We start from the raw sequence: 16773 nt of genomic DNA on the forward strand, positions 1-16773 counted from the left end.
CTAAGTTTAGTGGTAATTCTGATCTGACTTTCTTTTGGAACATGAAGCGCAAATGGTCCACTATTGCTTAAATGGTTATGATTGAGCCGTCCCCTCAGATAAAATGTGATGAATAATTCATAGGGTTTTCAGATTCTAGTGAAAATACGGCTTATTAATATGCATATTTATATGAATATGGTTTGAATTATTCTACTTTCACTCAGTGGGTTTCCTGGCCTGGGGTGAACTAAATCTATGTTAAAGAGATAGTTCACCCAAAAATGATTTGCTCACCTTCAAGTTGTTCCAAACCTCGATGAATGAAAAAAATAAAAAAAAAAAATAATGCTTGTAACCAGACAGTTGACGGTAGCCATTTGACTTCCATATTAGGGAAAAAATTCAATGGAAGTCAATGGCTACCACTGTTTGTTTTGGAACAACTTGAGGGTGAGTGAATGATAACAGTTTTTAGTTTTAAAGGGTTAGTTCACCCAAAAATGAAAATTAAGTCATTAATTACTCACCCCCATGCTGTACCAACCCCGTAAGACCTTCGTTCGTCTTCGGAACACAAATGAAGATATTTTTGATTAAATTTGAGAGCTGTATAACTACCACATTGGCTCCTAAAGGACTGCCTCTTGACGGCCCAGAAAGTCAATGAAGAAAATGTTTAAATATCCCAAGTGACTACCGTGGCTCAACTATATGTTTATCAAGCGACGCGAATACTTTTTGTGCGAAAAAACAAACAAAAATAACGAGTTTATTCGACTATTTCTTTTCTTCCTTGTAGGCCAGAACGAGACTTCCTTAGATTTCCACGACGCATGCGCGAGAATTGCGATCTGAAGTAGTGTAAGCTGGTGTGAGCAGATCGCAAATCTCGCGCATGCGTCGTGGAAATCTAAGGAAGTCTCGTTCTGGCCTACAAGGAAGAAAAGAAATAGTCGAATAAACTCGTTATTTTTGTTTGTTTTTTCGCACAAAAAGTATTGCAATTAGAATACTAAGTGCATTTAATTTAGTTTTTCTATTTATTTTTGTTCACAGGTAAATCCCACCTGGCCATCGTTCAGAAGGTGAATAGTGAGGGCGAAGGAGATCCGTTCTACGAGGTTCTGGGGCTGGTCACGCTGGAGGACGTTATTGAGGAGATCATCAAATCTGAGATCCTGGACGAGTCTGATCTCTACAGTATGTTCAAGATAGTGATTTGTTTTCTCAGTTTTCATGTTTCATGAGAGTTTTAAAACCTTCTGATGCTTTTCGGTCACTTTTGATTGTAAATTTGGTTTAATAAGTATTGTGGGACTAGGGCTGTGAAACGATTAATCGCGATTAATCGCATCCAAAATAAAAGTTTGTGTTCACATAATATACGTTTGTGTAGTGTGTATAATTATTTTGTATATATAAATACACACACATGCTTGTATATATTTAAGAAATATTTGCATGTATATATGTTTATACAAAATTAATTTTATACATAAATATAAATCTTTGATACACATTTTTCTTAAATATATACATGCGTGTATTTATATATACAAAATAATTATACAGACTATACACACATATATCATGTAAACACAAACTTTTGTTTTGGATGCGATTAATCGTTACACAGCCCTAGGTGGGACACTTGCTATGTTAACACAAGGGGCGAAAAAATCGTCCTAAAAATAGTCACACTTGTACTTCTAGCGGATAAAAATTACCAACATAGAAATGAATAGGAAATAAAAAAAAAACATTTAAAATGACAAAAATCTACAAATCAGTCACGATGCAGAAAAAAAACACAGCAATAAAGAGGTTACTTTAAACATATTTGTGAAAAATAAATTTATTCATTGAATTGTACAAATTGTGGAAACAAATTGATCATAATTATTTCATAAATATTACTTAGTACCATAAAATTCCCTCAAATACAAAATATTTTTGAACAAAAAAATATTACATAGATTTTACTGAAAAAGAAAGTTCGGTCACTTTTGACCGGAAGGAGTATGAGTGTGAGGAGCAACAGAGGGTTAATGCATCTGAATCTAATTGGTTCAATTATTAATTTATTGACCTGGACTTTATTTTCCAAAAGCATCGTAAGCCTAAGTAGATTGTAGAAACAATTGGTGCCAATGGCTTCTATGATCAACTTAGGCGTAATATGCTTTTGGGAAACAAGATGAGTGATTGGTTGAGTGATTGATTTTTTTTTTTTGGTCTGCTAGCTGACAATCGTAACAAAAAGAAAGTGGATCCCAACAAGAACAAGAGGGACTTTTCCGCTTTCAAACATGAGAGCGAATCTAAAGTCAAGATATCCCCGCAACTAATGCTAGCAGCGCATCGTTTCCTCGCTACTGGTGAGCCGTGGCGTCTATAAGACACTGATTCTCTTCTCACTCTTTGAGCTTTTACTTTTTTGCAAATAACTGGTCATTTTGGTTTAACCTTCTTTCCATAGAGGTGAGCATTTTCAGTCCACTCCAGATCAAAGACAAGGTCTTACTGCGAATCCTCAGGCATCCGGATGTCATTCAGGAGATCAAGTTCAACGAGAGCGACAAGCACTCGCCTCTGCACCATTTATATCAACGTGGAAAACCTGTCGACTACTTCATCCTCATCCTTCAGGTGAGTGAAACTGATCGGTAGGTCTACAATGACAGTTCAGCAGAAAGCTCTGTAGACTTTATGACCATTAATATATCTACACTGCGTGTGTGTTTATTCAATATTTAGGTTAGTTAAAAAAAGTGCATTTAAATCAAAACTAGGGCTGTCAAACGAGTAATCGCGATTAATCGCATCCAAAAATAATAGTTTGTGTTGTTTACATAATATATGTGGGTGCACTGTGTATAATTATTTTATATATATAAATACACAGACATGCTTGTATTTATTTAAGAAATATTTTCATGTATATACTGTATATAAATTTATATATAATTTATATATAATAATATATAAATAAAAAATCTTAAATATACATGCAAGTGTGTGTATTTATTTATATATATATATATATATATATATATGAAGAGTTCAGATGCAAAAGCCTTTAAGTGCCATTTGAAATTTTCTTCTAGAATGATAATTTTTATCAAGCTTGTATATTTAAGTTCAGTGATTTCACTTAAATGGCAATGATAATTACCTATTAATTGTTATTTAAGTGAAATTACTGAACTTAAATATACAAGTTTGATAAAAATCATCATTAAAGAAGAAAATTTCAAATGGCATTTAGAGGCTTTTGCATCTGAACTCTTCATATATATACACAAAATAATTATACACAGTGCACCCACATATATTATGTAAACACAAACTTTTATTTTGGATGCGATTAATCGCGATTAATCGTTTGACAGCCCTACAGAAAGTGTGCTACTTCCTTCAATAATCAGTCTCCTGTTAGTGAGGCTTGCTAATCCAAATATCATTATTACTATTGCTTTGTACTGACCTACTGAATTGCGTTATTCATTTCTATTCAAGACAAACACTCCCTCATAGATAGGGCTGGGCATCGATTAATCGCGATTAATCACATTCAAAATAAAAGTTTGTGTTAACATAATATATGTGAGTGTGGTGTGTATAATTATTTTAGATATATAAATACACACACATGCATGGTATATATTTAAGAAATATTTGCATGTATATTCATTTATTCATAATTTATATTAAATATTAATATTTTATGTATTAATAACACATTTTTCTTAAATATATACATGCATGTGTATGAATTTTTACAGTATATACAAAATAATTATACACCGTACACACACATATAGTATGTAAACACAAACTTTTATTTTGGATGCGATTAATCGTGATTAATGGTTGCCCAGCCCTACTCATAGATTATAAAACTTAGCGTTTTATTGCATTAGAGTTTGTTTTGAGAGATGGTTTGGTTTGTTGGACGGTTTGAGAGAGGGAGAAAAGGTCCGAGAAGTTGCCTGTTCCCCTTGGCTGGTACCATGTGATTCACCCGATTGCATCCCATGTAATTCATCACCATTTCACCTTGTGGAGTTCCCATGACATTGCTCCAGGGACGTCAGCTGTACAACCATCCACAAATATCTTTCTCTGCCTGTCAGAATTCTTTGTACTTACAGGATTAGATGTATCCCAAAATAGACTGGATTTTTTTGAGGAAAATATGAGTGATGCTTGCTTGCCTGTGCAAAACTTACTGGGATGTTGTGAGCAGGGCATTGCTATGTGGTTGCTAGGGTGTTTTAGGTGGTTGCTAAGGCATTATAGAACAAGTCTAGCTACTTAGAGCAGGCTAAATTCTAGATGGTTTTAAAGGTATTGCTATGTGGTTGTTAAGGTTTTGCTATGCCTAAGGGTCTTATCTAGCGAAAAGATCGCATATTTAAAAAATAAATAACAAAGTTTAAGTTTTATAAGCACAAATGCTCGCCTTGCTCTGTTCTGTGACTCTCCTGTTCAAACTCGGTCATCAAAATGAACATCTTTTTCAAGTCATGACTCTAAGGGTCCTAGATAAGACCGTCCTAGATATTCATCGTCTGGTGTCGATTAAAGCCTTTTGAACAGTTTGCACTGAAACTCTCATTTGGACCTTGAACCGTTTGGTTCCCATTGAAGTCCATTAAATGGAGAAAATTCTGGAATGTTTTCATCAAAAACATGGGGGTGAGTAAATTATCAGCAAAAGTTTTTTTTTTTAAAAAGTGAACAACTCCTTTAAGTCTGTTTTGTTGTTGCCGAGCCAAAATCACAAGTCGGATCACTTGGAGAAGTAACAGCACACCTCTCTGCACAATTTTGAGGTGGCGTTCTTGCCCGTAGCACTTACAGCACAGGATGAATGACACACAGAGGTAATTCATGAATTACTCAGGAGTAGATATTTGAAGTTGGAGCAATAGTAAAAGTGATGCTTGTTAACATTTGCAAGCTCTTTTGTGCTCGGTGTGTACATGGTGTCTCATTTGTTTCCCTCAGTTGAGGCGTCCTGGTCTGTTCGGAGCGTCTGTGACCTCGCTGTTGGTTTAGCCAGAAGAGGCCAGCATCGGTCAGGCCTGTCCTTCACTAATTGATCCCTCTTACATAAGAAAGGGATCCTGAGCATAGCAGCTCTAATCCCACCCTCTTTCTGCCAGCTCACACACACACAATCGTATACATAACCAATCAAAGCTGTTCATGGCCCTGTTTTATAAAACAGTCCAATCAGATGTGAGATTGATGGAAAGACTCTTGGATGTCCATGCGACAGCAGTCACATGTTATATATAGATATTGTATGTGAACTCATACGGGGATCATCATATTAGCGCGACCTTATGCACACTTTCATCTGAATGAATATCTGTGCTTACTTAGTAAGTTTGAAGATGGTCAAGGCAGGGCGAGCCGTGTCGGGTCACAGGGTTGACGTGGCGCACGGGCCCCCCTCGGGATCAGTAAATCACATCCTGGATTTGCTGTGTTCTCAACGGGCGGTCAGCCAGGACAAGGTTAACCCTTTCAGAACGTCAGTGTGACCGTGTTTATCACAGTCGTAATCATCCCCGCGGCGCAATGTCATACGGAGCATGAACGCCATGTGTCATGGAGCGTTATGTCACACTGGCCATCAAGCCGCACGTCTGCTTAAATTCACCAAACTCCTCTCATCTGCCAATTTACTGACTGAATCGGCCTGTTTAATGGAGTTTTAAAAAATTTCACATATAATAGTTCAAATAAAAGTTCAAAATTATCAAATTAATTATATAAGATTAATTAAATAAACTGGTAGCACTTTTTTTTACACTCCTGTTCCCAATGTATGTACATACTATGTAATTATTATAATATGTACAATAACTGGGTAAAAACTAGTTACTAACCCTGTTTAATTAAATTATTTGAAAATAAAAAATATTTAATTTAAATGTATAAAATGTATTGAATGTATGAATAATTTATTATTATTTTAGTAGTTCAGGATTTTTTTTGTAAGTTTTAGTAATCAATGAGTGATGATTTGTTGGTACAAGAAGGCATTTAGGCAAGGCAAGTTTATTTATATAGCACATTTCATACACAATGGCAATTCAAAGTGCTTTACATAGAAGAAATTAAAATAATCAAAAGAAATCAGAATAATTAAAACAGTTTAGAATAAAAAATAAGAAATAATGAAAAATAAAAATTATGATAAAAATAAAATACAGTAAATTAAAACCATTTAAAATAAAATGAAGTGCAGTAAGAGTCGGACGAACAGTGGCACAGTGCTCATTCAGTAAATGCACAGCCAAACAGATGTGTTTTGAGTCTGGATTTGAATGTGACTACTGTAGGAGCACACCTGATCTCTTCTGGAAGCTGGTTCCAGCTGCGGCTGCCATAATGGCTAAAAGCAGACTCTCCATGCTTAGAGTGAACCCTTGGTATTTCTAGCTGATGTGATCCTAATGATCTGAGTGATCTGTTGGGTTTATAATCAGTTAGCATATATGCAATATATTGAGGTCCTAACCCATTAAATGATTTATATACCAGTAATAATACTTTAAAATCAATCCTAAATGTAACTGGCAGCCAGTGTAAAGACCTGAGGACTGGTGTGATATGTTCATATTTTCTGGTCCTGCTCAGAATCCTGGCAGCAGCGTTCTGTATGAGCTGCCTGCAACTGTCTTATGGTCTTTTTAGGAAGGCCAGTGAGGAGGCCATTACAGTAATCCACCCTGCTGGTGATGAAAGCATGCACAAGTTTCTCAAGTTGTCTTGACTGGAAAATAAGCATCTAATTCTTTCATGTATATACATATATATCTTTCATGTATTCTATTTTTCAGATGATGGTATGCTGATTTAGTTATTGCTTTGACATGACTATTGAAACTAAGGTCTGACTCTAGAGACACACCAAGATTCCTGACTTGATTTTTAGTTGTTAGACCCCTAGCGTCAAGGTATGCATTCACCTTGAGAACTTCATCTTTGTTTCCAAACGCAATAAGCAGATAGATACTATCCGCGAGAACACCGCAGTTAAAGTGTCGTCAGCTCAGTACATCTCTTTCATTATCGATGGAGACACCGACCTGTCTGTCAAGGAGTGTGTGATCGTGTATGTCTATGTCCGCGTCCTGCTTGATGGACAGCCCACGAACATCCTCGTCGGACACGTTGAGGTGGAAACATGCCAATGCTGATAGTGAGGATGTTTTTCGTTTTTAATTATATTGTTTTATTAATACATAGCTTATTTAGTATTATATAGCAATATATGAGTAATATCATAATAAATACTTTGCTTGTTTCATTAATGGATGAATCGGCGTTTTTTTTAACAAATCTCTTGAATGAATGATTCAATAACAAATACATTTAACTTAAGCCACTTGTCGCCACTTAGTGGAGTAACAATGTGATCGATACAATTGTTATTTGAAGCTCCATGTTACTTTGAAAAGGTGCTTGTCTCTATTTTGATCGCTTCTGTAGACGTCAGTGTTTATATCCAAACCATAATCTTTAATTCTAGTTCCGATTCAAGTTCTTCTGTGATAAGAATATTTGTAACACAGAAATAACAATACTGCGTAGTTGAATATATACTCTCTGGGTCAGCAGGAGCACCATAGTTTTCCGCTGTGATTTATAATAGACATGTTTAATAGACAAAAAGTTGTCATTTAGGAATGAAAATCAGACATTAGATCTTAGATCTTCATTACATCCTAACACAGTAGAAGATCTAATCCAAATCAGCATTGAGGGTCCTCCTTTGGAGGCGTTCGATGCCTCAGTGAAGAGATGGATGGAGGAGGGACAGAGAGCCTAGAGACCAAATTTCAAATCCTGGCCACAGGATGTATAAAGCCCCAGTGATTGTTGGTGTTGATTGGTGTTGTTTTTAAATAAAAGGAATTTGTTTATATATAATTTGTAGTTGTGGTGATCTTTAATTTTTGGTGGGTGCTCCTTAATTTTCGCTGGTGCTCCTAACTTTTTGAAGTTGGTAGCACCAGTGCTACCAAGTAAAACAGTTAATTTCGAGCCCTGACTTCAGTTTTGACTTTGTTTAACTGCAGAAAGTTTTGACACATCCAACCGTTTACTTCATCTAGGGATGGGACGGTATGGAAATTTCATATCACGATTATAGTGTCCAAAATAATCGTGATTATCAATATTATCACGGTTTTGTTAAATTTATGAAAGTGCTCAAAAAGAACTGATGCTCACACTGAAAACATTTCAACAAGTTTTATAATTGAAAATCAACAAACAACAAATAAAACAAGTCTCTCTGTGCAGTTTTTTTGGCAAGATTCTATTCTATGGCATTTGCTTCTTTATAATGCCCGTCGTCAATAGCAACGCATATTACACAGCGCGCATCCATATCACAACGGACGCGCGCTCTTGTTTCATTCAAATACAACTTGCCGTCTTGCGTCTCCGGTTTTTGATTGTATTGCAAAAATGAAATCAGAGTTGATTTATTGTTTACAGAGTTTGATAATATTGGTGCGATATATCTTGTCTGGACGATTGTTTTACAAAATGAATTCATAAACAGGTAAGATTTAAAACATTAGCTAATCTCATTATCAATTCAATATGTCCCCGTAATTATGTGGTAAAAATAAAATCGGTTTAATACGTGATGTATCTATACTTTACTATCCCTTAAAATATCACTCTTAATAATAGTCTTGTTTGAAGTTGTTCGTTCGTCTTTGGCTCAAATCCACTTGCTACGAACTTTTCTTTGCGGAAGCTTCACGTCTATTTCAAGTGAGTGACATAAAATGTTTCAAAACAACATTTCGTGCCCAATTGTTTCCCGGACGTAGTTTTGGTATTGAGGTCCAAGTTAACTTGCCTTGCGTTCGGGTGATGATCTCACAAGACGACTCTGAAGATTTGAAGTGTTTATATTGCAGTGACTTTTTGTTCGGCAGACAGGGTGACCATCCTCGATCAAGTTTCCCTCAGGACTTTTGTAAAACCCAAAATATGACCACACCTCAGATTTGGTCCTCTTAAAAGGCTGAAAAATCCCCTGAGCACGAGCACTGCCTTCCACCATTCCTTCTCGAATAGTAATTTAAAAAATATTGCGTGCTGCGCGCCTGCGTCAGACTGGCGGACAGGATTCAGTGAGTTATTAAAATCGCGATGATCAAACACTGTTTTAATGATAATTTAATTTTAAACGATAATACTAACCGTCAGTACATTTTATCACGGTTTATACTGAAACCGGTTATCGTCCCATCCCTAACTTCATCAATGCATTGGCACAGGGAGTCAATGGGGCTGTAGTCGTTTGGCGATAGGGCTAAGTAGAGCTGTGTGTCGTCTGCATAGCTGTGGTAAGCGATTTGGTTCTTTTTCATTATTTGGCTCATTGGGAGCATATACAGGTTGAATAGGAGTGGCCCAAGAATCGAGCCCTGAGGGACTCCGCAAGTCATGGATGTCCACTCAGACTTATGTTCTCCCATACTCACAAAATAACCTCTCCCTTCTAAGTATGACCTGAACCATTTTAGGACTATCCCAGAAAGCCCCACCCAGTTTTCCAGCCTGTCAAGAAGTATGTCGTGATCAACAGTGTCAAATGCAGCACTGAGGTCGAGTAGTACCAACACGGATAATTTGCCTGTATCAGTATTTAAGCGAATATCGTTTATGATCTTTATGAGCGCTGTCTCCGTGCTGTGATGCGATCGGAAACCAGATTGAAAATTGTCAAAATATCCATTTAAGCTTAAAAATTTGTTCAGCTGATTGAAGACAACCTTTTCGATGATCTTGCCTATGAAAGGAAGATTTGAGATCGGTCTATAATTGCTTAAGATGGTCTTATCCAGATTGCTCTTTTTCAGGAGGGGCTTGACAACTGCAGTTTTCAGGGAGTTCGGAAAACTCCCAGAGCGAAGTGAGGCATTTACCACTTCTAGGAGATCTGCTTCTAAACAGTTTAACACACTTTTGAAAAAAGATGTGGGAAGTGTGTCAAGGGCGCAGACATTAATTTACATTAATGTTAACTAGGGATGTCCCGATCCGATCCACGGCATCGGTATCGCGCCGATACCGGCCCAGAACGCTAGATCGGAGATCGGAGGGAAGAAAAAAATATGAGCGATATCCAGTTTAGCGGCGCAGCCTGTCACGTGATGATTGTTGTGTTTACGCACACGCACGCAGAGAATCACTCTCGCTCTGCGCACGGAACAAAAGCTGCATTTCAGTCTTTTCAGAAATTCATTGGCTATCAGAAAATAGCGTCATTTCATTCTCTATTGCAACTGGATAGATAAACTGTCACTCAAAGAGAGGTAGGTACCGATCTTCACCAGGCACGCTCGTTGGCTGTTGGAGTTTAGAAGACACTCGCCGATTGGCTAAAATGACCTGTCAATCAATAGTTCATGGGTCAGCGGCCATTTTGACATTCTTTTTTCTCCAATGTTTACGTTTCAACTGTAGACGGATCAATAGTGCGTCGAAGTTGTGATAGCGCTGTCGGCTAACGCGAAATGCTACTATTTACATTCCATGGATGTTTATTCATATATACAATTGTTTTGGACTAAAAACTTCTTCAAATTGGATTGTATGGACGCTTTACAGTGAAACCAAACCATTTTTGTTGGAATGTGAACTAACAGATGGCTAATTGGTGAGTTTCTTCCAGTTTGTGTTGGTTTGTTTTGGCTGCTCAAAATATTGGACTAATATCGGTATCGGCAAAAGCCAAAGGTGCGGCATCGGTATCGGTATCGGAAGTGAAAAAGTGGTATCGGGACATCCCTAATGTTAACATAAACAAAAAACATGTTTAGCATTTACACATTTAGTAATGTAGGTTAATTAATAAATATACCATTGCTCATTGATAATTAATGTTCATGCATAATTCATTAAATAATTATTTTACCTTTGCACGTTCTAGATAACCTATATTATAAAATTATGTATATTGCTTTAAAATACCTAATGTTAATGAATTAGAATTAGAATCAATTAATTAAATTGTTAGTAAAAATGTTTCTTATGCTCAACCAAGACTGCATTGATTTGACTAAAAATGCAGTAAAACATAATATTGTGAACTACTATTATAATTTAAAAACTTTTCTGTTTGAATATATTTTGAAATGTAATTTATTCCTGTGATGCGTTACTCCAGTCTTCAGTGTCACATGATCCTTCACTCTAATATGATGATTTGCTGCTCATGAAACATTTCTTATTATATTCTCAGACATGAAAACAGATGTGCTGCTTAATATTTTTGTGGAAACCATGAAACATTGTTTTTTATGCTTTCATTTTGAATGTCTGTTACTTTTGATCAATATAATGTGTTCTTGCTGAATAAATGATTAATTTCATTGAATGATAGTGTATCATTGTAGAGTGTAAATGTAGAGATTTGTATAGTAGTAGTTGTAGTTTTGTTTTGTTTGATGAAAGTTGGTTTGGCTCTTATTTGTTGAAGCACAAAGTGTAGTCTGGCTCTGTTTGTGTTTAGTGTCCACCTGAATATAGATACCAGAGCAGAGGAGGCTCAGATAGAGTGACAGGATCCGTGCTCATGCAATCCGAGCGCCACAGATCTGGTAACGTTTTTCTGAGAATGAAAGGAATGGTTGGTACTCCAGAAAACGGGGCAAATATGACGCCTGAGATATTGGAGAATTGGTGTGTCCTCTCGAATGTGGTTTCGCACATGACGTGTGCCCTGGCTTCAAAGTGTTAAATGTACCAACCTCACCGTCCTTCTGGGAGTTTAGTTTGGCTTTTGTGTCATTCTGTCTTTAATTATGGAGACGCAACTGGTTGTTCTTCAAGGAAGCCGCCGGTTAAGGTTTCAAAATAGGTTGCGTTTGACATGAGTGTTTTTAAAATCGCTGTTTAATGGTTTAAGAACACCAGTGGGGGTTCTTGAGGATTTTAGGTTTCAGAATCACACTAAGCTTTTTATTGCCAATGTATTTATTTCATATTAGTTTTGATATCAAGCAGTTTTCATTTATGTGGTTGTAACTTGTATCTTTATGATTGTCAGCACTGATTGACATTATTGGATAAGAACTGATTTTTTTTCCAGAGCTGCTTTATAGTTTATTTGAACTCCTTTCATAATTAAAACACTTTGCACAGTTATTGAACTGAACTGGTCAGAAAACACATCATATTTTCTCATGATATCTAATACACGTCAGCTGATTTCTTTAAGAGCCTGAAAATGGTTTGAAAAAGGATTTGCTCTCTAAACCCTTCTTTTCCAAGAGCTACTCTGCTCTGATTGGTCAGATGACCCAGTCTGCTGTGATTGGTCTACTCTGCTCTGATTGGTCAGATGACCCAGTCTGCTGTGATTGGTCTACTCAGCTCTGATTGGTCAGATGGCCCAGTCTGCTGTGATTGGTCTACTCTGCTCTGGTTGGTCAGGCGGCCCAGTCTGTTGTGATTGGTCTACTCTGCTCTGGTTGGTCAGATGACCCAGTCTGTTGTGATTGGTCTACTCGGCTCTGATTGGTCAGATGACCCAGTCTGTTGTGATTGGTCTACTCTACTCTGATTGGTCAGATGACCCAGTCTGCTGTGATTGGTCTACTCTGCTCTGGTTGGTCAGGCGGCCCAGTCTGTTGTGATTGGTCTACTCTGCTCTGGTTGGTCAGATGACCCAGTCTGTTGTGATTGGTCTACTCGGCTCTGATTGGTCAGATGACCCAGTCTGTTGTGATTGGTCTACTCGGCTCTGATTGGTCAGATGACCCAGTCTGTTGTGATTGGTCTACTCTACTCTGATTGGTCAGATGGCCCAGTCTGTCATGATTGGTCTACTCTGCTCTGATTGGTCAGATGACCCAGTCTGTTGTGATTGGTCTACTCTACTCTGATTGGTCAGATGGCCCAGTCTGTTGTGATTGGTCTACTCTACTCTGATTGGTCAGATGGCCCAGTCTGTTGTGATTGGTCTACTCTACTCTGATTGGTCAGATGGCCCAGTCTGTTGTGATTGGTTTACCGCCTACATTGTGTGTCTCAAACGAAAAGCCCATTACCATCGCTGAATTAAATTCCAGCATGAGTCGTCATCATTTGGAAATCTTGCAAAGTGGATTTGCTTTCACAGCACAGAAATCAGCGTCTTTTCTACATGACCACAACACGAACCAAACTCTTCCAGGGCGGGGCAAAGAAGACGCTGTTCGCGGGCAGCCAATGAAGAGCATAGGCTGGCCTTATCCAAATTTGTTTCATTGTTGTGTAGGTTTGTAACAGGAAGTGAGACTGGAATTACTGACGACTCGTTTCAGCAGTTCAGAATCGATTCTTTCTTTTAGGAGAATATAACTTTATTTGTTGTGCACTTTGATCTTTAAAACTATGCAAACCTTTTACATTCACAAACAGCTGTATTACACGTTGTATAAAAGGTAATATCCGAAAAGCATAATAGGGGCACTTTAACTATTAAACCCACTTCTATCCTTCAGGGTCGAGTGGAAGTAGAGGCTGGAAACGAGAATATGAAGTTTGAGGCCGGTCCTTTCTCTTATTATGGAGTCATGGCACTGAATACACCATGCCTGGGTGAGTGTTTATTTATACTAACTCTTGTTTTCTCTAATCGAAGAGCGTGATATATTCCCACTTACAGGGTTACTCCATCCAAAAATGAAAGTCTTGTCATAATTTACTTACCCTCATGTTGTTCCTTTTTCTTCTGCGCAACAAAAAATAAGATATTTTGAAAATGTTGGAGCCTATTGACAAAAAAACAGTTATCTTATCTTAATTACAGAACAAAAAAATGAGACGAGTTAAAGATGTTCCATGATCTTTTCAAGTTTCATAAACAATGCAAAAAGTGCCTTATAATTCAGCATTACTACAATAATTGCAATAGAAACAGACAGAAATGATATGGGTAACTCAGGTTGATAAGTGGTGAAGATGATGTGTCTGATGTTTGCCACCCAGCCATAGATCAGTAGTCAGCGGTGTTTTTTTTAGAGTCTCCCAATGCAGACACAAGCACTTTGTCATGATCTGTCATTGTCAGTTTAGTCTGGTGTTATATAATAACTCTGTAGCTGCCGGCAGGGGACTGTACGGACACATCTGACCGCAGGGACATCTGCTGGCCGAGTGTCACTATGTGTAATGATGCTGTCTGATTCTGTTCCTTCACCCCCAGCTGTGCCGCAGTCCATCCATGTGCCAAACATCACATTTATGTGCTTAGCATGTGTCTGAATGTGTGCCTGCATGTGCTTTGAGAAACACTGTATAAGAGACCAAAGGTCATGTGACTGATTCTTTGGCATTTACTTGTCCACTGGTCCTTCCAAAGCCTGTATTATTTTCTTTAAACCTTGAAATCCAAAAGGAGATATTTAGCAGAAATACCCTAAGCTGATTTTCTCAGCCCAACACTACTGGATGGTAATTCATTCACACTTTTAAGCTTCAAAAACTCCATGAAGGTCTGTATGTGTATTCCAAGACTTCTGAAGACAATTGCATTTTTTTAAATTAGCTTCCAAAACATTCCATGCAATAATTTGATGCAATTCAGCCCATTGTAGGCTCATTTAATTAAATTAATAATAATAAAGACTTAATTTTTGGATCGTTACCGTTACAAAAAATATTTTGAGTATAAAAATATTGTGAAAGTAGTCATTTTAGTCATACATTGACTGTGGCTGCATTTATGTAGCACTCAACCCGTCACTTTTATAGCCTTTTATACTGTAATTGTGGACAAATGTGGGCACAGAGGACTCGGGTGTGATCCTAATTTTTATTTATTATAAATGTTATCACTGTCTTCGATAAAGTTTTGTCGAACACATGGTGTTTTTTTTTTTTTTTGGGGGGGTATTTTTGAATTTATTTACTTCAAAAAGGGCCATATTTTCTATATAAAAAAAAAATGTGTGTGTTCAGGAGGCAAACTTAGGAAAAATAGCCAAGTCTTGTACCGCTCAGATCAAGGGAAATATTTTTTAAAAAATAAATCAAAACTATTTTGCCCACATTTGTCCAGGATACGCTTTTAGGGTTAATCAAAAATATAATAAAAAAATATTGTAAAATATATTATTACAATTTGAAAGAACTATTTTCTATATTAATATATTTGAAGATTTTATTCCTGTGATCAAAGCTGAATTTTCAGCATCATTACTCCAGTATTCAGTGTCACATGATCCTTCATATTAGAAATCTTTCTAATATTATCAATTGTTATATGTACTCCGTTATTATTAATAATGGTTATTATTATTATCAGTGTTAAACCATTTTGGTGCTTAGTATATATTTTTATTTTTTTGTGGAAAAAAATCTTGAGACTCTAAACTGTAGAAAACATATTTGTTTGGCTCTCGTGGTTTGGTCTTTGGTCATACTTTGTGTGAACTATTACCTCAAATTTGCGTTTTTTTTTTTTTATTATTTCGCATTTTTTCGATTTATTGTGACACAATGTTACACATCTTGTGTTTAATAAATAAGTAAAATAAGACAGTGTTGCTTTACATGTGGAATGAATAATTTTTATTTTATTTTATTAATGCAGTGACAGTGCAGTGTGGTTCCCAGAGAGGCAGTGTCGTTCCCAGAGAGAGGCAGTGTGGTTCCCAGAGAGGCAGTGTCGTTCCCAGAGAGAGGCAGTGTCATTCCCAGGGAGGCAGTGTCGTTCCCAGAGAGAGGCAGTGTCGTTTCCAGAGAGAGGCAGTGTCGTTTCCAGAGAGGCAGTGTCGTTCCCAGAGAGAGGCAGTGTCGTTTCCAGAGAGGCAGTGTCGTTCCCAAAGAGAGGCAGTGTCGTTCCCAGGGAGGCAGTGTCGTTCCCAGAGAGAGGCAGTGTCGTTCCCAGAGAGGCAGTGTCGTTCCCAGAGAGAGGCAGTGTCGTTCCCAGAGAGAGGCAGTGTCGTTCCCAGGGAGGCAGTGTCGTTCCCAGAGAGAGGCAGTGTCGTTCCCAGAGAGAGGCAGTGTCGTTCCCAGAGAGAGGCAGTGTCGTTTCCAGAGAGGCAGTGTCGTTCCCAAAGAGAGGCAGTGTCGTTCCCAGGGAGGCAGTGTCGTTCCCAGAGAGAGGCAGTGTCGTTCCCAGAGAGGCAGTGTCGTTCCCAGAGAGAGGCAGTGTCGTTCCCAGAGAGAGGCAGTGTCGTTCCCAGAGAGAGGCAGTGTCGTTCCCAGAGAGAGGCAGTGTCGTTCCCAGGGAGGCAGTGTCGTTCCCAGAGAGGCAGTGTCGTTCCCAGAGAGGCAGTGTCGTTCCCAGGGAGGCAGTGTCGTTCCCAGAGAGAGGCAGTGTCGTTCCCAGAGAGAGGCAGTGTCGTTCCCAGAGAGAGGCAGTGTCGTTCCCAGAGAGAGGCAGTGTCGTTAAAAATAAATCAAAACTATTTTGCCCACATTTGTCCAGGATACGCTTTTAGGGTTAATCAAAAATATAATAAAAAAATATTGTAAAATATATTATTACAATTTGAAAGAACTATTTTCTATATTAATATATTTGAAGATTTTATTCCTGTGATCAAAGCTGAATTTTCAGCATCATTACTCCAGTATTCAGTGTCACATGATCCTTCATATTAGAAATCTTTCTAATATTATCAATTGTTATATGTACTCCGTTATTATTAATAATGGTTATTATTATTATCAGTGTTAAACCATTTTGGTGCTTAGTATATATTTTTATTTTTTTGTGGAAAAAAATCTTGAGACTCTAAACTGTAG

The 16773-nt window shown here is 37.5% G+C and overlaps 1 protein-coding gene across 4 annotated transcripts in view; it reads left to right on the forward strand.

The window, feature by feature from the left end:
• Positions 1 to 16773, forward strand: part of cnnm4a (cyclin and CBS domain divalent metal cation transport mediator 4a) — a 43940-nt gene that overhangs the window by 5705 nt on the left and 21462 nt on the right. For all 4 annotated transcript variants that reach the window (XM_039676105.2, XM_039676106.2, XM_039676107.2 and 1 more), the window contains exons 2-5: positions 1039 to 1182; positions 2226 to 2360; positions 2462 to 2631; positions 13521 to 13617. In XM_039676105.2, the coding sequence (XP_039532039.1) occupies positions 1039 to 1182; positions 2226 to 2360; positions 2462 to 2631; positions 13521 to 13617 (546 nt within the window). The remainder of the gene's footprint in view (positions 1 to 1038; positions 1183 to 2225; positions 2361 to 2461; positions 2632 to 13520; positions 13618 to 16773) is intronic.

The sequence above is a fragment of the Pimephales promelas genome, chromosome 23 (genome assembly GCF_988280905.1).
Source record: "Pimephales promelas chromosome 23, fPimPro1.hap1.1, whole genome shotgun sequence".
Lineage (NCBI taxonomy): Eukaryota > Metazoa > Chordata > Actinopteri > Cypriniformes > Leuciscidae > Pimephales > Pimephales promelas.